This window comes from Ursus americanus, chromosome 4 (genome assembly GCF_024610735.1).
Source record: "Ursus americanus isolate L20-20 chromosome 4, mUrsAme1.1.p, whole genome shotgun sequence".
NCBI classification, from domain to species: domain Eukaryota; kingdom Metazoa; phylum Chordata; class Mammalia; order Carnivora; family Ursidae; genus Ursus; species Ursus americanus.
The window spans coordinates 26,078,037-26,101,247 of record NC_142130.1 but is presented as its reverse complement, the minus strand read 5'-3'; the positions used below and the strand labels follow the sequence as shown (position 1 = coordinate 26,101,247).

At 38.5% G+C, this 23,211-nt stretch overlaps 1 protein-coding gene across 1 annotated transcript in view; it reads left to right on the top strand.

The window, feature by feature from the left end:
- P3H2 (prolyl 3-hydroxylase 2) overlaps nucleotides 1-23,211 on the top strand; it is a 155,686-nt gene that overhangs the window by 110,636 nt on the left and 21,839 nt on the right. Inside the window, exons 2-6 of the mRNA XM_045811213.2 lie at nucleotides 11,881-12,033; nucleotides 12,981-13,170; nucleotides 19,146-19,277; nucleotides 21,542-21,684; nucleotides 22,020-22,109. Coding sequence (XP_045667169.2) covers nucleotides 11,881-12,033; nucleotides 12,981-13,170; nucleotides 19,146-19,277; nucleotides 21,542-21,684; nucleotides 22,020-22,109 — 708 coding nt within the window. The remainder of the gene's footprint in view (nucleotides 1-11,880; nucleotides 12,034-12,980; nucleotides 13,171-19,145; nucleotides 19,278-21,541; nucleotides 21,685-22,019; nucleotides 22,110-23,211) is intronic.

Here is a 23,211-nt window from a genome sequence, read left to right as displayed (position 1 = left end):
TCCAGAAAATTAGAAGACAAACAACAGTCTAGGAAAAAATATTTACAAAAGACACATTTGAGATAGAGAGTTGTTATCCGATATGTAAAGAACTATTAAAATTCAAAAATAAGTAAACAACCTAATTAAAAAATGGGCCAAAGATCTTAACAGACATATCAGCAAACAAGATACACAGATCATATGATAAATAAGTACATGAAAAGAATCCTCCATATCATATGTCATCAGGGAAATGGAAATTAAAACACCATCACAACCTACCTTTTATAATGACCCAAATCCAGGATGCTGACGACATCAATGCTGGTGAGGACATGGAGCAGTAAGAGCTTTCATTCATTGCTGGTGAGAATGCAAATTGGTGAGGCCAGAAGACAGTTTGGCGGTTTCTTACAAAATTACACTGCTCTTACTATACCCATCTAGCAATCTTGCTCCTTAGTATTTACCCAAAGGAGCTGAAAACTTGTGTACCCACAAAAAGCAACACATGGATGCTTATAGCAGCTCTTTATTCACAATTACAAAAACTCTGAAACAACCAAGCTGTTCCTCAGTAGGTGAATGGATAAACTGTGGTACATCCAGATGATGGGACTGTTATTGAATGCTAAAAAGAAATGAGCTTTCAAGGCATGGAAAGACATGGAGGAACTTTATATTACTAAGTTGAAAGATGCCAATCTGAAAAGACACACTGCTGTATGGATTGCAACTATATGACATTCTGGAGAAGGTGAGACTATGGAGAAAGTAAATAAATCAGGGGTTGGAGCAGGGAGAAAGGAGTAGAGGGAGAACAGAGGATTTTAGGGCACAAAAATGCTCTGTATGATACTGTAATGATATATGCCTGTCGTTATACCTTAGACACTCCACAGAGTGCACGATGCCAAGAGGGAACCCTACGGACTTTGGGTGGTTCTGATGTATCAAGGCAGTTGACCACTCTGGTTGGGAATGTTGATAATGGGAGAGAGTGTGTCCATGTGGGGGTAAGGGAGATACAGGAAATCTCCATTCTTTCCTTTCAATTTTTCTGTGAACCTAAACTTACCCTAAAAAAATAAAGTCTGAAGAAAAAGGTTTTCCATAGCTACCTCAAATATTGTAGTTTGTATTTCTCAAATCCTTTTTGGAATGAGGTAGGGGAGATTTTCATGACTACACTCACATACATACACACATAATTATATCTGTTTCTCATTTTCCAAGAATAAAACCCCCTTGGTTTAGTGCTCAAAGAATCCCATAGTATAGCCTTGTTCATCCTCCTTCCCCATTACTGTTTAATCTAGATCTTGCATATGAGCCAGGTTAGTCCAATGACTCCTTTATAAAAACATGAATCATTCTCATTTCTCTCTGTTCACCCAGTTCTGCATCTGAGACATCCACGTGTTTTTCATTCTTCATGACCCAGCCTCAGTCCCACTTTCTCAATGAGAGCTTCCCTGAACCTCCCAGGTTACTGTGATTTCAAATTTCTCTCAATTTCTATAGTGTTGTGTTGCCTATTACCTACTTACTTCTGCCCTTTAATCCTGTAGAAACTTAGTTCTTGAAATTAATAGTTTGTGTACATCTCCTTGACCTACTGGACTGTATTTAATAAAAGATCAAAGACCATTTGTAAATATTTTATATGCTCGCAGAACATCTATCATAGTTCTTTCTATGGCAGAGGTGATCAGCAAACACTCGTCACAGGGACCAGATAAAAATGAGTTCACCTCGACTTTGAAATAACAGGGATTAAAATTCCCAATGTGTGGGGCGCCTGGGTGGCACAGCAGTTAAGCGTCTGCCTTCGGCTCAGGGCGTGATCCCGGCGTTATGGGATCGAGCCCCACATCAGGCTCCTCTGCCATGAGCCTGCTTCTTCCTCTCCCACTCCCCCTGCCTGTGTTCCCTCTCTCGCCAGCTGTCTCTATCTCTGTCAAATAAATAAATAAAATCTTAAAAAAAAAAAATTCCCAATGTGTGTTGGCAAACATTTTAATAAAATACTTGGATTTTAGCCACAGCTTTGCCATTAATTTTCTGTGCACATCCTTTTCCCATTTGAGGCCATGGTCCTAAGTAATTGAAAGGGCCTTTCTTTCTAGCCCCGGTTATCTAGGCTAATGGAAATTAGTATTCACAGGCCAATGCAGGTGCCACAAAAGGAACCTAAGATTGAATGCTATACCTGATAAGTTCAGTAAGTAAGTGAATCTTTTCCAAGCTTTAACCTCCTCAGATAATCAGATGGATTGGAACTTCTTTCCAGTACAGTCTGTTGGCTGAGGTACAGAGAAAATGCTTGTGTTTATATTTAACCTGTGTATACGGCAGGGATATTGAATTTACGATACAGCCTGAAGGTTATGGCTGTGGCTGAATGCTTTCAAAAGTGCAGGTGCGATGCCAGAGGAGCTTATGGAATGCTGGAACAACTCGAGCATCAAAACCCCCTCTTTAATAAGACCATGTGGCCTGTCAGGTTAGGAACACCCATTAGTCAGCTTGATAGGTTGAATACCTGAAGGGACCCTAGTCTCTCCTTGAAGTCCCCGCAGAGAAGGGTCTTTGGAGTGAAACTCCCTTTGGCTTGCAGCCATGGTACATTCCTTTACATGAGATGAAATAAATGTTTTGAAATACATTTTGAAGTAAATCTCCCCACCCTTGTTGGGGCTAGAGAGAGTTTGTACTTCAAAGAGGAATGAGGCATATTTATACTGAAAAGGTACAAGTGGAAAAGCTTTTGATTTGCTTGTTTGCTTTTCTTATATTGCTTACAGTGGAGTGGTTTGGGTGGAATGTTAAATTTGTTTCAAAAACACAAAGTAGAAGGGAGACGTTGGAAATTATAACGACAGCATTTTCCTATATGGTCACTAAACTCTAAAGCTCTCCCCAAATCATCAATTTTGCCAGGCTCTCTCCAATGTCACCCAGCACTGTTAACACTTTTTAACAAGGCAAGACCCAATTTATTACTTCTTTTCCCTGACTCTGTTACCCCAGCCGCAGTCCACTCAGGAAACACGGGTGCTTTGGGGAGAAATAGGAAGTAAACATGCACTTTGAGTCTCAATCCTGGGGGCTCCCGTTCCTTCTTGCCCATGACAAATATTTTATGCCCATCACTTTGTCATTTCACAAAACAATGTTGCAGGCCCACGAGGCTTTGAAATCTTTTTTTTTTTTCTTTATTTCATATTCTCAAGAGCAGAAAAATCAGTGCCTAGTCTATATTAAGCTATTTCACTGTTGATTTTTAAAGGATAGCTTAGAAGCAGAAAGCCCAAGTCCATAGTTAATTGCATTTTGGAGTCATAGTTGACAAATTAAGTCAAATGATTGCAACTTTGTACAGTTCGGGGAGGGGGGACGTGCTCTGGCTGCCGATGACTGCAGAGACATAACTCTGGTAGTGAGCAATTAGGGAGCTGGCTCTTGGCTCCAGGGAAGTGATGGCCAGCTAGAACTTTTTTTAATAGGTCACTAGGGAAAGACAACATTCATCTCCATTTATCATAATGAAAACCAGGCAGAAGCAAAGCATGACTGAACTGTTAGAACAACAAAATTTGTTTTCATACCGGGAAGTTCATTAAGGGCCACTCCATTTCTCCCAGCACTAGCCCCTACATGGTGCTACGGCTCACTGTTTGTACCCTAATGTTCCCTTGTAAATAATGATCAAGGACTTCTGCACTGGCCGCGAGGTGAGGTAGGGATTCATCTTCTAGCTTCTTGAAGAATTTCAAAATAGGAAATGAGGAGTCACTCAATAAATGATCATTGTTATTACTTTTACTTTGATTAGTTCTATCATGAAGTGCTTTGCAAACTACAACAATATACAGGGTAAATTCTGAATAACAACCTCATGAACAAGATCGTGCTTATCAACATGGGGGTCACAAAGGAGAGGAGAACAGTTCTGAGCTCACAAAAGGGGGACATTGGATTTCTGTTTATTTATTATAATCAGACACAAATAAGATTCTTATTTGTTAAAGGGGTGGTTACTACAATGGTCATGGGATGTTGGCAAAACTGGAATATGAGATGAGTGACATCTGCCCTTCAAAGAAATTTCTGAAGAAGATTAAGGCTGTGTTTCCAAAAACAGTAGCAGGCAACAAATGTCAAAGAGATCTTGGCCCAAACCTTCTTTTCGGTAACCATTAGTCATCCTCTGACACCTCAAGGGAGACTTCTGGACAATACTGCAGAGGTTAAGATGCCTGCCCGGTTATTCAATCTTATCCTGTCCTAATGTTTAGAACCAAAAACAACAGTAACATACCAATAAGCCAACACACTAGTTTCATTGGCTCTGTGGCAGAGATGACTAGCCCACATTCCATCACTAAGACAGTACTCTCTCCTTACCAGCGAGCATCCAAGTCTTGGCTGTCCTCTTGTTAGGAAGTTAGACAATACAGTCCACAGATGGCTCAAGGGATTCTGTCCAGTTAAGCACAAACGTATTTTTTTGGCTAATATTCTGAGGTTTTCTTCTTCTTTTTCAGAAATTTCAAGGACTTTTTGTTTTAAATAGTCTCTAATCTGACATGGTAGGTTCAAAAGTCCAGCTTCTTCACTTTAGTGTTTTCCATACCCTGAAAGATGGTTTTTATTTAGATAAGAAACCTTCTAGCAAACTCAGCTGATAGGATCTGTTGTTGCACTGAGCTCATGAGGTTAACCTCATTTGATGGTGGCTACTTACCATTAGTGTTTAACATTAAGTTGTAAACATCAACTTGAAACTTACCAGTGTTTAGAAAGAGCAAGAGTCTATTAATTGGGCCCAGGACCATAAGTAATTGAAGGAAAGAATATAAGCAGCTTGGCAAAAGAAAATGCTTTAAAAATACATATTCTTCCTTTCCAACTTACTCCACAGAGAAAACGTTACTCTTTAGAAATGTCATTTCCCATCTAATTCTTACCAAATAGCATTTTGAAAGCTGTAAATATTTACTTATATCCATGACTACATTTTAGACTAACTCCATAAATGCAAAGATAAGTTCATTTTCTGCATTAACATGAGAACCTAACTTGTGATTTAATATGTATTCTTTAAAGCTAGAAATTTCTTTTTTTTTTAAAGATTTTATTTATTTATTTGACAGAGAGAGACAGCCAGCGAGAGAGGGAACACAAGCAGGGGGAGTGGGAGAGGAAGAAGCAGGCTCATAGCGGAAGAGCCTGATGTGGGGCTCGATCCCATAACGCCGGGATCACGCCCTGAGCCGAAGGCAGACGCTTAACCGCTGTGCCACCCAGGCGCACCTTAAAGCTAGAAATTTCTAAATACTCTACATGAAGATGTAGGAAAGAATTTAATTCCTAGGAATGTCCATTACTAGAGGGGTTTATCTTGTGAATAAATTCTACCTCTCCTGTGTCCAAAAGGACTTTGAATTACCTAGCTAAAGCAATTATTTCTATCATTAGATTTTTGAAATGGAATAAAAAACAAAGAAAGTCAAAGAAAATAGGGAAATATACTAGCTTCAATTGATATACTAAAAACCCAGCATAATACAATACTGTATATGAGAATAAAATTTAGCTCTGAGCTTCTTAGCAGCCAAGATGAAAAGGGCAATGTACTATATTATGCCGTCCTCAATGTCTGGTAAAATTAATTTTATAAATTTGTCAAGAGAAACAGCAATTACTTTCTATAACTGAATTATAAAAATAATTCCATATATGGGTCCTTTTACAAGTTATAGTAATAATAATAAGGAAAAGTAACATCTCCAGAGATTGTGAAATAAGAATGCAAAGTTGTTTTCCATGTAGCTTTTTTTTGACTTTCTCAAAATCTGACTACATTATATGGAAATGTGTAGGAATTTTCTAAAATAAAATTGAATTCTCATTAAATAGCCTGGTCCTTACATTTGAAGCACTGTAAGTCATTGGATTTAGTTTAATCCAGTAGTTTAAAAAATGCTTTCAAATTTTGTTTCAAAACTTTAATAGATTTTTTTTAAGATTTTATTTTATTTGTTTGTCAGAGAGAGAGAGAGAGCACGCACAAGTGCACAAGCAGGGGGAGCGGCAGACAGAGGGAGAAGCAGCCTCCTTGCTGAGCAAGGAGGCGGATGCAGGGCTTGATCCCAGGACCCTGGGATCTTGACCTGAGCCAAAGGCAGATGCTCAACCGCTTGAGCCTCCCAGGGGTCCTGAACACTTAATAGGTCTTTATTTTAAGGATATTCTTTTAATATGTTGTTCAGTTTTTTTTAAATTATTTATTTATTTGGTTTTGTAAAGAAAAAATAACTGAGTTGGCAAACACTTGAGGTAAATTTGGAGACTTTAGCAAATGCTACAAAAATGTCTGGTGTCACCATTATTAAACAAACAAACAAAAAACAAACAAACAAAAATCCCCCAAAAGACAAAAATCCTTACTGCTTCATAAAAGAATATTTAGTTTTTAGCCCATGAATTGTTGGTGTTTAGCCTGACGCACATGCCATACTCTAGTGACTTCCTTTTCCTCCAGCTAGTGTGTTTATGCTGCTAACTAAAACTTGAAAATTCTGCTGTGACCTAGAAACAGGATGTCTTTAGTACCTACTTACTCACTTGTCAGTTGGTAAGAAACCTCATATGGGGTTAAAGATTCTCTAAAGTTGCTATATTGTGAAATTTAAGTAAAGAGGCAAGGCAAAAAAAACCCAAAACAGCACTTAATCAAAATGTAATGCATGATGTTGGATGAATTCCATAAGTTAGGGTGGTGAAAGCAGAGAGAGAATTCCCTGCTTTATTGAATATGTGGATGTTTGAGTAGAAGAGAATGGAAATTACTTATCTTGGGCTAGATGTTTTACCCTGATTGTATAAAAAGACTTCAGAAGCTAGAAAGTGACCCTAAATATTCTATCTCAGAAGTGCAGTGTTCTTTATATTTTTGCACGTGCTTTACAATTTCCTTTCTTGCAAATGTCTTACAAGCTGTCCTACATTTCATATTCAGAATGTTTGAGCTTCATATTTCTCTTACTTCAGAAGACAGGGAACTTCGATATTTTCCCTAAACTATGTTTGGAAATTTTAGAGCTGTTTTCTTGTGTACTATGTGTCTGAATGGAGAGACATCACTAGAGTAAGAATAGGCAAAATGGGGAGAAAGAGAAAGGAATGGAAAAGAGAGAGGAAAAAGACAGGGTACTGACCCATGCTTGTCCTGTTTTTATTTTGAAAGTAAAAGCATTATCTCTTACCTGAGTTACTGCCATGTACTCTTGCCTGTTTCCAAAGATGTGTTCTCCACATAGCAGTCTGGTCATTTTATTTATTTATGTATTTATCTTAATATGTTACTTATTTGAGAGAGAGAGAGAGAGAGAGCCGGGGAAAGGACCGAGGGAGAAGCAGACTCCCCACTGAGCAGGAAGCCCGATGTGGGGCTCAATCCCAGGACGCTGAGATCATGACCTGAGCCGAAGGCAGACGCTTAACCCTATTTATTTATTTTAAAGATTTATTTATTTTATTTTATGTTAGAGAGAGAGCACATGCAAGCGGGGGGGGGAGGGCCAGAGGGAGAGGGAGAGACAGAATCCCAAGCAGGCTCCGACAGAGGCCAATCCCCTCCCCCTACCCCCCATGCTCTCTCTCTCTCTAATAAATAAATAAAATCTTTTAAAAAAGAGAGAAGTTCTTCTAGAACCTTTCTGGAAAAAGTTTGCCTAACGGCAGAGATGAAGAAGTTATGCTAGAAAGTGAGTTGAGGCCAAATCCTGGAGGTTTTGAATGTCATAGTACATAGTTCTGGAATCTCTTTTGTGGTCAGTGGATAGCTGCTGAAGGTTTCTAAATAGTCAATGTGTCCTTTTGAAATGCTTCTTTATTACTCGCTATGGAAAACCATTAGTGCGTCAAAAGAATTTCATTCACTCACCAGTGGACAGAGTAACTTGTGAATGTCAGCAGGGTGTTGGTTTAATCAGCATTCATTTCTTTTTTCCATGCAGTATGACTGCCACGTACAGTCCTGCTTCTGGGCTGGCAGGAGAAAATGTTTGCCTTAGTTCTTCACAGCCTGAGATGAAATGACCCAGTGCGTCTTGAAGGCATCTGGCCAGTATTTCTCCTATCTCAGTGGAACAGTTGGCTCCCTCCAAAGTTTGATACCATGTTGCCGTCAAATCATTCCCCTTTCCTCAGTTGCTCTTTATTTTGCAATATAGTTTTCTAATGTATAAAGTTACCCTCTCCTGTGGTTTATTTTATTTTGGTCTTCAAGGAAGTCCAGTGAGGAGCTTTTCAGGGCAATTTGCTTTTTGTTTGTTTCAATGAAGTGGTGGGTAGATCCTTCCTTAGCTGAAAACGAGTACTTACAAGGCCTTATAATAATCTCCATCCCAAAATACGGCATTATATGCAGCATACACGTGTTCACCTGGACTTTTCCTACCACTTCATAAGTATATACCTAATTTCTAAAGTAGACTACAAAGATATCAAGATTCCAGTTAAAATAATGGCTTGTTTTACAGACTTGGGCAGCCAATTCCAGTGTCTTGAACTGGCTCAGAATGATTTAAAAGTCATGGCCTGTTCCTGAATAAGTTTTATGGTTTAACCTTAAGTCATGGAATCTTCTTATTATTTATATTGGGGAAGATGATATGATGCTCAGTACTAGGTTGTAAATGGGGGGGGGGATAAAGGGAAAACATCAAATATGCAAAAAAACCAAAAACAAAACCAAAAACAGACCCTACAACTCTGGTAAAATTTAAGAAAAGGAACCAACTTGTCAACGATGGCTGACAGTTTTCAAGAGCTATTGAAACATATTCTTCATTGAAAATCAGTATCGGAAGCTCTCAGTGTGAATCGGTGACTTCGGAGAGGTGGTTATTAAACTGACATCCTTTTAGTCCGGTGGAGCTTATGAAGCATACTCACACGTAATACACTTTTTGATTTGTGTGTAAAAGATTTACTTATTAGAAGTTCTTTTTTCCTCTTTTTTCAGACATAGCATAGACCTCATCTATAGGCAAAGTAGGTGGAAAATAAACAGAAAGAAGTCATATGGGCCCTATTGTGAGAGAGCTCTACTAGAAAAAAGCGAACATACTCAGGGAGGTGCAAAGTATAGCAGAGTATGATCAGTGCCCATAGAGGAGTAGCGAGAAGATGGTATTGCTAGACTGGACTGGAGCTATGGTGTTGAAAACGGATCTCTTAGAGAGGCAGGATTTAGGCTTGACTTTATGGGATATGTTAGATTTCAACAAGAAAAGGCCAAGGGACAGAGGCTTTCTAGATCAGTGGAAAAGCCTGAGCAAAAGATGAAGGTAAGAAAGTGAAAAACATAAATTTATGTTCTATCCATTTTAACGGCTTGTGCTATAGAACCAGAGTCTATCAGTGCTGATCTGTGTTGTTCACAATCGATAGTTTTACTCTGAAGTGAAGACGGTTTTCACCAACCACAAAGACCTTACTGTAGCCTCGTGAATTATGTGTCCAAGGGAGTTATAGATTATACCATCATCATTTTTTCCCTTTTTTAATATGAATTTCAGAGGTAGAATTTAGCTATTCATCAGTTGCATATAATACCCAGTGCCCTCTTTAATGCCCTCACCCAATCATCCCTTCCCTCCACCCATCTCCCCTCCAGCAACCCTCAGTTTTTTCCTAGAGTTCAGTGTCTCTTGTGGTTTGTCTCCCTCTCAATTTTCATCTTATTTTAGTTTTTCCTTCCCTTCCCCTATGTTCATCTGTTTTAGTTCTTAAATTCCACATGAGTGAAATCATATGGTATTTGTCTTTCTCTGACTGACTTATTTCATTTAGTATAATACCCTCTAGTTCCACCCACATCATTGCAAATGGCAAAATTTCATTCCTTTTGATGGCTGAGTAATATTCCATTGTGTGTGTGTGTGTGTGTGCATACATACATATACACACACACACACACTACATCTTCTTTATCCATTCATCTTATACCATCGTTATTTACATCTTTGAAATGAATAGATGATTTATAAATTATATTCTGTTGTTCATTTTTTAGGGATTTTAATGATTTCTGAAGCATGTTCTATATATATTACACAATTAAATCCTTCTGAAATCCTATGCAGTAGATGGTAGTGTGGGGGTTTTATGAGCTTTTTTTTTTTAAATATTTTATTTATTTATTTGACAGAGATAGAGACAGCCAGCGAGAGAGGGAACACAAGCAGGGGGAGTGGGAGAGGAAGAAGCAGGCTCCCAGCACTGCAGGGAGCCTGATGCGGGGCTGGATCCCAGGACTCTGGGATCACGCCCTGAGCGAAAGGCAGAGGCTTAAAGACTAGCCACCCAGGTGCCCCTGAGCTTTTTTTCCCCTTAAAGGAGAACTGAGTTATAAGTGTTTAAATGACTTTTTTCAGGTTTACTTGATCAGTAAGGGTAAACACACACCTAATTTAGAACCTATTTTTTGTCCTCTATACCTATATACTCATCACTGTGTAGATGTCCATACAATTCATATTTAGTGAGTGAGAAGTTGAGAAAATGTAAATTAAGAAAGAAACCACATCCAAAAATTAGTGATTTTGACAGCCAAAATCATCCTGGGAGTACAGAATTGAGTTCATAGGTAAAAATGCCAGGGCAAGGTGACAAGGCAAGATTTAATGGAAGGAAGGCCAGTAGCTAAGAGTATGCAAATTCAAGGGGAAAAGAGAAGGTTTTAATATTATTAGACAAAGTTAAGGATCTCAGATCTTAAAATAGGGCAGTTTTTGTTTTCTGTAGTGACGGCTAAGATTATTTATATATCACAAAATGGCGGTAACTGGGGACTTGGGAACTCAGTACTTCTATTTCTCACTAATACCTGAGTGGCAAGACTGTCAAAAACTGACTCCTTTGAATCTGATACGCTGTTCCACGATTTTATGTTTACTTTTTAATAACAATGAGTTTTCATGTCTTCATACTCCAAAATAGGTGAAACATTATTGGGATTTTACCATGAAAAAGATTATTAATATGAATATTCACTTTTCTGATACGGGGCAAACACATCTGTCTGTAAACATTCTCTATGTCCAAAGCAAAGAGCGAAATGTCTTAAATCGAATAAATTTATTCCATTTTGTTAAAAAAATGCATCATTGCCCTACACGGAGAATAGTGTATTGTGTGGTTTAGGAGATTTTGTGGTGTCTATGTAGTGGTTATTAAAAATTCTTCCTTTTGTGTTAATGAGCATCAGAATTGTAAGTCTGGAATCAAATATTTCAATCAAAGGAGTGTGGTAAAGCATTTTGTGTGCTGTATTCAGCATTTCTTATGCACAGGAACAGTTTACTCCTTTTCGTTTTCTATTCTTCACATTCTAGAGCCTGATAAATTTGGTGGAGTGGGAGGTAGCCTCATTCCTGCCCTTTGGAAGGCCATAGGTTTGTTTCTACTCCCATCGTCAGGATTAAAGGCAAAAGGAACAAAGAGAAAAGAGAAAGTAAAAGATAAAAATGTCAAAAATATGAATTAGAGGTGGCACAGCCTCGGCAGCTTTGTATTTTGATCAAGCATGAAACGAACAGAACAAGAAAGATTGAGTTTCCCAGAAATGCAGATGGCTCAGAAGAGAGTGGGAAAAGAATGAACTTGGAAGAGAGCACATGTAGCTGTGTTCACCAAGGCCTGAAAACCCACATGTCATTTTAGGAGCCGTGTTTATTAACCTCCCACTGGATAGTATGGAGATGGCGTATAGTAAAGGTGAACTGGAAGCTGGCCCCGCCACTTTGGCCGTTAGCCCTTGGACTACTACTGAGCCAGGTTAGAAGCCTTTGCCTTCATTTTGTCCTCTTTCTTCCTCCGTAGCTTAACCAGCTGGAAAAGGCGGTGGAAGCAGCTCACACATTTTTCATGGCCAACCCTGAGCACATGGAAATGCAGCAGAACATCGAGAATTACAGAACCATGGCGGGCGTCGAAGCACTCCAGTTGGTAGACCTAGAAGCCAGACCACATCTGGTGAGCACCGGGGACCCTTGCCCTAACCAGAAGGAGCTGTCTGTTCCTAAATTTCACCGGACTCAAAGCAGATTCCTGTGAATGGGCATTTGAGGTTGATTCTTGATTTCTAATACAATAACAGTTTTATGCTTTCGGAGTTCTCAGATAAAATATTGTCAATATCAGGGTTGAAAAAATTGAGAGAAGGTGAAAATGCCCTTAGAAAAGTATGATATGGTGAAAAGTAGAACATGATATAAACATCTGTCACCCCCTCTGAACCTCAGGGCTACCTCCACCCCTTTAGTTTTACACACGGGAGTTGAAGCCAGTATGAATTGCTCAGGTCACACATGGTTTCCCAGCTCCCAGTCTGTTGGTTTTCCATTGTACCTGTACTTTTCAAATTCTGCTATTTTAAAGCTATATAATTTTTCACTCAAATGAAAGCTTAATTGAAATCACAAGAAGTTGGAAGGGCTTTTTTTTTTTTAATTGAAGATGTCACTATTCTTGACATGTGACTTCCAAGATGATTGAAGAACAAGATAAGAGAAGATTTTAAATATAAGCCTTTTATTATATTATTTATTATTATTATTATTGTTATTAAATTGGGCCAGGCCTGGAAAATGGGTGTGTCATGGCCACCCACATCCATCTACCCAGACTTTGTTGCATGCCCATACCTCTATTCAGGTGGGGTTAGAAAATACTGTCTTGCATATTTGTGCTCAGGAAGAATATAAAATCGACTGGTGCCACAGCATTCAGCTTGCTCAGTAACTCCATTCTTATTTATAATTCTCTGAAGTCAGGGAAGTTACTTTTTATCTCTCAGTAAAACCCTTCATTATTCTTCCATAACACAAGAGCCCAGTGCCCCCCCTGCCCAAATGATCCTGAGTCTGCCTGAATCTTGCTATTTAAGTGCCCCATATATATATATTTGTGCTTCTTTGCAGGAAAGTTACAGTGCAGGAGTTAAACATTATGAGGCTGATGACTTTGAGCTTGCTATCAAGTACTTTGAGCAAGCTCTAAGAGAGTATTTCAGTGAAGATACGGAGTGCAGAGCCCTGTGCGAGGGGCCTCAGAGATTTGAAGAGTATGAATACTTAGGGTACAAAGCTGGTCTCTATGAAGCCATTGCAGGTAAAGCTTATTTTTTTCCTCTATTTATTTCCTGATTATAGGAAATGCAGTCTGCAGAACTATTCTAACAATACACAAGTATAAACTGTAAAAAATGAAAGATATATTAACCCATCCTATCTCCTGTAAATAAATCTACCTAGTTTATATTTTGGGACGGTGCTCCCAAACTTTTTCAGATGCATATGTAAATGTTTCAGTATTTATTTATAATTATTATTTCTTTTTTATAAAAATGAGACATGCTGTGAATACTGATTTTGAGCATATTTTTGTTTTTGTTTTATTTTATGCTTAACAATATAGTGTGGACTTCTTCTCATGTAAGTAGTACACGTACATCTACTGTATTGCATTGAATGGTTGTGCGATATTCCAATGTAGGGGGAAAGCTTAATTAATTTGCCCAGACCCCTTACTGATGAATATTCAGGAAGTTACGGGTTTCCATTATTATGAACAATGTCGTAGTGAATACTTTTATATAGTTTTCTTCAGTTACTTAAAAGAGGATTTTATTATCTATGAGAATATAATATGTATTACAGAGTGTCATTTAAAATTGTAGGTAATGTGAATTATACATTAATTGGGGAGAATAGCTAGTTAACCATTTATGATGGGAAGCATATGAAAAACATACAAAAATAAATTCTATTTATGTTAATAATATAGGTGTGAAAATAAAACTGTTAGAAGAAAATGCAAGAGGGGCGCCTGGGTGCCTCAGTCGCTAAAGCCTCTGACTAGTGATTTTGGCTCAGAGCTTTATCTCAGCGGGGAGTCCACTTGAGGTTTCCCTCCCTCCCTCTGCCCCTCCCCCACCCCTGCATCCACTTGTGTTCACACTCTCTCTTTCTCACTTGCTCTTTAAAATAAATGAATAAATCTTTAAAATAAAAGAAGAAGAAAATGCAAGAGAGTATGTGTATAATGGGAGGAGAGGAAAACCAGTTCTTAGCATGGCAAAAGACAAGAAATATGAAGAAAAAGGTAGACCTTATGTAAGATTTGAAATACAAAAAAATACAATAAATGAAGCCGAATTACAAAGTGACAAGTGGGAAAGTTGCAAAACATTTACAAACAGTTAATATCCATAATATTTAAGCAGAACCTGTAAATTATTATTATTAGTAGTAATTTATTTCTGATTTATTGGCAGTCATAATAATAAAAAGCATTTATATAGCAGTTAAGATATACAAGGCATTTTACATATTTATGTATCCTTTAATCCTCTAAACAACTTGTAGGTGGATGGTAGTGTTATCCACCATCTTCTCCTTTTTTTAAATGAGGAATTTATACCTCAAAGCAATGGGATTAAGGTGAAGCTGGGAATCAAATTGATGTTTTTCTCAGTCTAGGGTGCATATTTTAAGGTCTACATAATTGAAAAATGGGCAAAGGATAATCTGTTCAGTACTAAATGTTAGAACACCATATGCACTCAACAGATATTTGTTTAAGTTATAACTATATTAATAAAAAGCAACAATGTTCGACTTCACCTATACCTGTAGAATGGCAAAGTAAGGAAGGGGGTTTGCTCTCCCCAAATGCCGGTGTTTTCAGTCTCCATGAAAAGCACCCCTCACCTAGCAGTTCAAACCAAGTCTCAAAGAGTTATCTTCCAATCCAACATTTCCCTTAATTCCTATTCTCCTTTGATTTGTTACCAAACTCCGATAGGTGCTACCTCCTGAGAGCATGGAAGATTCCTCGGTTCTCTCCACCACTTTTGCTACCAGCCTGGTTCAAATCCACAGTGTATTTTAACAGAGCCACTGTGATAGCCTTCTTGCTGGTCCTTGTGTTCTGATGAGGTTTTACACTGTAGGCAGACAAAATGGTCTTCTAAAAAAAAATGAAAGTATGTTCACAGAACACCCCCCCCCCACCTGCCAAAGGCTTCCATTGCATTTGGAGTAAAACCCAAAACCTTTAATAGGACTTTCATGATTGTGCACTTGTGTATATTTTCATCCCTTCTCTTTCTGTCTCTTTGATCCACTCCTGTGGCGTTTCCTGGAAATGACATGTTCATTTCCACTCACAGACTTTGAAAATTGTTGTTTTCTTCTATCACTTGCTTAATGTCCTATCTTCTTAAGTGCTTAATCCTCAGCTCCTAAGTATATTGAATGGCAAAGAGTAAGTGCTTACTAAATATTTATTAAATGAATGAATGGAAGGAGAAAAAGAAGGGAAGGAACGAAGGAAGGAGATGACATATCCATCAATCACATTTCAGATGAAAAGGATTCATAATACTCTGTTTTGAAAATGTAGGTCATAGAGGGACAATTAGGAAACATCTTTCAAAATTTAGATTAAGAAGTAGATTGAAAATCAATTTGTTGGGTGACCTATTTGCCACATACTCAATTACCCAAAACCAACTCAATTCATCTAAAATCAGTACCAGTATTTGAATTATTGAGAATTTTTTTTTCCCAAAGATTTTGTTTTGCTAGGCCTCTGGCAGAGTAATTTCCCTGCGTTTTTGTGAGCACTGCTCATTTGAATGTCAATTTTATGTGAAACATTTCAACTATTAAGTATTTCTTTACTCAATCTTTTATTCTGGAATGCTTTTCCTTCATTATAGTTTATTAGCTTGTAGTTGTATAAGGATATGTGCCCTGTCTCCACGCCTCCATCTCCTCTATATCGGCCTCCAAACGGCTTTGGCAGATGTCCTCCATCTGATTTAGGAAAACTGACAGATTCCCACAGAATAACATTTAGTGATTTGCTCGAGGTCACCATAGCTTATTGGTTGCTGGAAGAATAGAGATCTCCTAACTCGGGCTCTTAATCTTTAATACAACTATCACCACCATTACCCCCACTTCCAATAAAGAAAATTTTAAAAAAGTCTTGGCTCCTGAAGCTCAGTCAAATATTATATATTACAGAAACATGACAAGTCTTCTCAAGAATTTGATGCTTACCCAATTTATTAAGAGAAGGAAATTTTAAAAAGTATTCCCACACAAGTGTCTTGGATCTCAAACGTTTTAAAATATAGTAATTGCACAATAACACTTGATATAGAAAGGAGACAAGAAATACAACTTATAAAATGTGTTATCCTAACTCTGTAAATTCTTGTCTGGTTCAAAACTGTTCTAGGGGGTGCCTGGGTGGCTCACTCAGTTAAGCATCTGCGTTCAGCTCAGATCATGATCTCAGGGTCCTGGGATTGAACCCTACATCCGGCTCCCTGCTCAGCAAGGAGTCTGCTTTTTCCTCTCCCTCTGTACCTCCCCCTGCTTGTGTTCTCTCTCTCTGTCAAATAAATAAATAAAATCTTTTTTTTAAAAAAACGAAAACCCCCACCAAACTGTTCTAAATTAAAAGTGAAACTGGCTTTTATATATTTTTTTAATTCTTTTTTTTTATTATGTTCAGTTGGCCACTGTATAGTACATCATTAGTTTTTGAGGTAGTGTTCAGTGATTCATTATTTGCATGTAACACCCAGTGCTCATCATAACATGTGCCCTCCTTAACACCCATCACCCAGCTACCCCCTCCTTTCACCTCCCATCCCCTGAAATCCTCAGTGTGTTTCCCAGGGTCCATAGTCTCTCATGGTTCTTCTCCCTCTCTGATTTCTCCCCCTTCAGATTTCTCTCCCTTCCCCTATGGTCCTCTGTACTGTTCCTTATGTTCCACATATGAGTGAAACCCTATGCTAGTCTGTTAGTCTTTCTCTGCTTGAGTTACTTCACTTAGCATAAGCCCCTCCAGCCCCATCCAAGTCCATGCAAATGGTGGGTATTCATCCTTTCTGACGGCTGAATTAAAATACAAAATGGGGACGCCTGGATGGCTTAGTCAGTTAAGCATCTGCCTCTGGCTCAGGTCATGATCACTGGGTCCTGGGATCTAGTCCCACGTGGGGCTTCATTGCTCAGCGGGGAGTCTGCTTCTCCCTCTGCCTGCTGCTCCCCCTGCTTGTGCTTTCTCTCTTTCTCTGTCTCTGACAAGTAAATAAATAAAATCTTTAAAAATAATAATAAAATAATAAAATACAGAATAAATTACGAAGCGAGACTATTTGAATTTTAGAGTTAGAAGAACATTAAAAATACAAATGGCTTCTCAATGCGGTTATTTATTACCGGCTGTGCTTGGTGACGCCCTAAAGAATGTCGTTTTGTCACTCTCTTTTCGTTGCTCTTTGTATCTCCTGTTGAAAAATACCTTCATTCAGACTTTGGGTTCTTACTGGGTGTGTTTTCGACTTCTTCCTTTTGCTTGTCATTTGGAATTAGGAGGAGTGTGTGCTAGAAGGTAAAGAGGAATGCCAATGGCCAGCTAACTAGGAGAAAACAGTTGGAGATTGTTTGTCGTTTTTGTAAGAAATAAAACAGCTATTTATTGGCTATTTATATAGCTGTTTATTTCTACATGCTAAACAAATAAGCAGAACTCATTCTTCCCCTCCCATCCTCCAGCTGCAGTTAAGAACCAATGGATTGTAGGGATTCTGTCCGTGGTGCTATGTTGGATTGAGTTAGCCAGGTCCTGCAAAAACTGGCCCATTTGCCTACACACCAGAAGACACACACGCCTTTTCTGTTGTGCTCTTGGGTCCCTCTTCAAGTCACCAAGAGACAAGCCAAACTCTGCGCAACAGAGAACCTTTGAGAGGATGCAGTTTGGTAAATTAAAATGTAATCATGAAGTCAGACGATTTTATCGTCATTCTCAAGAGAGCCTACTCTGCCCAAGCATGAATAAAATCTTCTCTTTCTGGAGAAGACTATCTCCATTTTCATTGTAAAAAAACAAGTTGAGGGGCGCCTGGGTGGCACAGCGGTTAAGCGTCTGCCTTCGGCTCAGGGCGTGATCCCGGCGTTACGGGATCGAGCCCCACATCAGGCTCTTCCGCTATGAGCCTGCTTCTTCCTCTCCCACTCCCCCTGCTTGTGTTCCCTCTCTCGCTGGCTGTCTCTATCTCTGTCGAATAAATAAATAAAATCTTTAAAAAAAAGAAAAAACCAAGTCGGGGCAAAACGTAGGAAGTGTTTGCTTCTCTTGGCCGTTAGCTACTTTCGTTTGCTCAGCTCATGCATGGATGAGTGAGAGCCCAGAGCTAAAGGGAGCGTGACAACCCTACACTTGAGAATCCTCACCTGTTTACAGCGAGAAGGAGGGGGACAAAGAAAGGGGAACAAAGAGAAAGAGGCAGAATGTATCTAAATTCTTGAGCTTTCCTCCATATCCCGTTTTACCAGTCCCTATGTGGCAGGATTTCCAGTGTTCAGGGGATGGACTATTTTGTAGCTGGGTGGAATAGATTCCTGATCAATAGATGTAAAATATATATATATATATATATATATATATATATATATATATATATAGTTATATAGTTATATATAGTTATATATATAGTTATATATATAGTTATATATATAGTTATATATAGTTATATAGTTTCTATTTCCCCTTAGGAAAAGTTCTTGAAAATGTTAACAAGGAGAAAAAGCTCCCCATATGCAGGGCAGCCCTTTCTCTCAGCTACTCCTTAGCATAACCAGGATCTGAACTTCTGATCCCGACACTTCGAGCTGCCCAAAGCATCCAAAGGGAGGCCCCGGAGTTCTGAAATAGGAAAGGCATCTACTCAGATGGGCACGGGTGGGCTGAGATGGCCTGCGTCACTTTCAGGAGACGTAGACAAAGGGGAACAGCAGCGGAAAGCGCTGTCTGGAGGAAAGGCCACGGTCACAGGGTTTGGAATCGATCTACTCCTCAGTACTCTCGGGATCACTGACCAGGAGGCCTTGGCAAGACACTTCCTTCCTTTGTGAACGTTTCTGCTCATGAAGCGAAGATAATAGATGGCTCTAAGGGTGTGTCGGGGTGAGGAATGCCCTGTGTCACTGTGCTCTCACCTTGAAATCTGGATGCTCCAGCCCGCGGAGGGACCCACCCTCACTCTTGTCTTCCAGATCACTACATGCAGGTGCTGGTCTGTCAGCACGAATGCGTGAGGGAACTTGCCACTCGCCCTGGCCGCCTCTCTCCGATTGAGAACTTTCTTCCCCTGCATTATGACTACCTACAGTTTGCCTACTATCGAGGTAAAGCGTGGATCGTCCCGGGAGACCCTTGGGGAAGGGGTGTTGTTCACCATTACAGACATTGAATTTTCCTCTGCATTTCCCACTTTACCACTGAGGCAATGGGGGTTTCTGGGCTTTTTTCTTCCTCTCACATCACTGCAACTCGGGCCAAGGAGAGTAGGTGAAACCACAAGTGGGCAAACGCTGTGATAATATCCTAAATGTTATACTAGACTGACATTTTACATGATTTTTAAATTTAGTTTTTCAACTTAACTTTAAAAGGTCATATATTCAGAGGTTCAAAGACAAAATATTACAAAAGCCTCCCTCTCTTCCTTTTTTTTGCAACCCAGTTTCATGCCCTACAACTCAATGTCCGACTTATGTTTCTTTAAAACACACACACACACACAAACACACACACACACACACACACACACTCCCCAACTTATTCCCCCCTCTTACACACAGAATGTAGCATGTTACATACACTGTTCTTTACATTGCTTTCTTCACTTAATAACATATATGACTGGGGAGGGGGTGCCTGGGTGGTGCGGTTGGTTAAGTATCCAGTCCTTGATTTTGGCTCAGGTCATGATCTCAGGGTCTGAGATCGATCCCCGCATCAGATTCTGTGGTGTTTGTGGAGCCTACTTAAGATTCTCTTTCTCCCTCCCCTCTCTTTCTCTCCAATAATAATAATGATAATAATAATAAAGATAATAATATGTCGGGGGTGCCTGGTTGGCTCAGGCAACTCTTGATCTTAGGGTTGTGGGTTCGAGTCCCATGTTGGGTGTAGAGATTACTTAAAAATAAAATCTTGAAAAGTATTTTTTTAATATGTTGGACCTATGAAATTACCATTTGCTTAGGTCAGTAAAGACCAAATTTTGGCGATTTGTATGGTTTAACCTAATTATATTGGTACATGGAGATCTTCCTCATTAGTTTTTCTTTATATCCACGTATCATTGTACTATAATTTATTTTATGTGTCTCCTTACTTATGGCGATTGTGTTGTTAGTAACTGTTTGGTATTTCAATCAAGGATCAAATGAGTAATATTTTATGTAAGTTAGTTCATATCCACACATGAATATCTATAGAATAAATTTCTAGAATTACAATTGCTGTGTTGAATCGTTTGTTCATTTAAAATTTTGATGGATGTTGCCAAATTTTCTTCCATATATAGTACACTTTTCATTGCTCATCAACAGAATATATTGTGAAAATTTTAGATATTTCCCAATCCATTAGGTGAAAATTTTTATCTCAGTAGTTTTAATTTCTATTTATCTAATTGAGAGAGATTGAGCATCTTTCCTTATGATTAAAAGCAATTGATAGAATTGGGATTGCTAAAATCAGTTTTAGATACCATGTTGTCAAACTCAGTACAAAAACAGAATTAGCTCCCAAAATTCTGCTCTGCTTATCTGTATTAAATAATGTAAGTTGTCAACCGACATCTTCAGGCAGAAACTTTAAATAATTGGTACAAAACATCTAGCCCCGAAGCAGACCAAAGATAGTACCTTTTAAACAGCTGAAATCATGTCCTTCCTTTTGTGTGTGGCTATTTTTTTGAAGTGTAATGAACACAGAGTGTTAAATTAGGTTCAGGTGAAGAACATAATGATTCAACAATCCTGTACAGCGCTCAGGGTTCATCACGATAAGTGTAGTCACTGTCTGTCACCAAGCGAAGTTATTAAAGTCTTATTGACTGTATTCCTTATGCTGTACTCTTCCTCTCTGAGATTTTTTATAACTGGAAGTTTGTACTTCTTGATCCCCTTTATTTCCCCCATCCCCTCACCTACCTCCCTTCTGGCAACCATCAGTTTGTTCTCCGTATTTGAGATTCTGGTTTCATGTGTGACTATTTCTGTGTATGCTATTAGGCCTCACCTTATCTTCTGTCTTACTCATGTTTAATGCTGACCTCTCACAGACATGTTGAAATATTTCTTAAAAATCCTCTAGATGGGGGGGGGGGGGCGTGCCTGGGTGTCTCACTCCGTTAAGCCTCTGCTTCCGGCTCAGGTCATGACCCAGGGTCCTGGGATCAAGGCCCGCATGGGGCTTCCTGCTCAGCAGGGAGTCTGCTTCTTCCCCTCTCTCTGCCTGCCACTTTCCCTGCTTGTGCTCTCTCTCCTTCTCTCTCTCTCAAATAAATAAATAAAATCTTAAAAAAAAAATAAATTAAAAAAAAATCCCCTAAATGGACCTAGCCTGACTTTAATGCTACAACTCCTTGGTCTTTCAGTTGGTGAGTATGTGAAAGCCTTGGAGTGCGCCAAGGCCTACCTTCTCCTCCATCCGGATGATGAGGATGTCCTAGACAATGTGGATTACTATGAGAGTCTCCTGGACGACAGCAGTGACCCAGCATCCATTGAGGCCAGAGAGGTGAGACCAAGGTCCTGAGAAGCAGCTGCGTTCTGCTAGATGCTCTGGGCAGAATTGGTAAAAATGTAGCACTGCTCTTAAAGATATCTAGCCATTGAGTCAAGGTTCTAGAATGCAGTTCTTTTGTACTTTAATTATCAGTGCCAGAAGCATAGTTTTCTCCTACACGAGAGCTTGTGAAAGTCTGTTGAGATGGAGACTTTTCTGGCAGCTGTGAATATTTTTTTTAGCTCATTTGTCACTGTCTATTGAAAAATATTTCTACTTGAACATTTATCATATTTCTTAACTGTTATTTAAATATAAACTTTCATTCATTTTTTTTTCCCCTCTAGGATTTGGCAATGTTCGTGAAGCGTCATAAAATGGAATCAGAACTAATAAAATCAGCCGCAGAGGGTCTGGGATTTTCATACACAGAACCGGTAAGAGCAAAGAGAGAAGAGGAAATGTGTTTTAAAAGAATTCTCAGTGAACTTCTTATGTATGATTTTATTTCCCAGCTTGATTTACTGAAGATTCTTTTTTTAATTCCATTTGCCAATTCTATTAATGTATTATTTTTAAAAAAATCTTTTATTATGTTCAGTTAGCCAACATATAGTTTACTGAAGATTCTTATCTCCTGCCTTGTATTAACGAAACCTGCGGAGGTGGGCGTGGGTTTTTACTCAATATATGATAGACATTAAAGGACTTTAATAGATCTCCATATAACTGAGATCCAAAGTCAAAAGCAAATATATTTGGGGGAGAAGGAAGTGTTTGTACCTGATGCATTTGCCTCAGGATTGTTTTATGTCTTAAATTCTGGACACAACATTTTGTATTTCTCTTGCACTTTTTAAAAACTAAAAAGATTTTGTACAGAACAAAATCAGCCTCAGTTGTACTATTCATCATGCTGACTTTTCTCAACTTGTCTGTGTTGACTTTTAGTTGTTCTTTGTATGAAGACATACCTTTTGCCCAGCTAGTACAATGGTATTGATAGATTTCTGTTGTGATTTTTATTTAAGGTGTCATAAGCAATTTCTACATTTTTACAGTTTTTAAAATGATTTTTAACTACATATATAGAATTGATGTGCAATAAATAAACTGTTTTCCTGACACTGAACATTTGATTCGTTTCTGATTTTTTTCTACCATATTTAATGCAAGAAGCATTTTCCCTCTGTATTGAACTATGGCCTTTGAATAAATTACCAGGAATGGGATTATTCTGCCATCAAAGGATATGAGAAGTTTTAAAGTTCTTGAAATTACTTTTCTAAGAGAGTTTTCTGATACCTTCACTGATTCTCGAAATGCATTAAAGTACCAGGTTACTATAAATATCTCAGCAATGAGAAATAACATTAAAAAAATCGTTAGTGTTTTTTTATGTACAAAATGGTATATCATTGTTGTTTTAATTTGTATTCCTTTGATGACCAACAAATATAAACTTTTCATATATTGTCATTAATTACTTTTCCTGTGATTTGAATTATCTGGACATTCCTTTTTTTCATTTATCTGTTA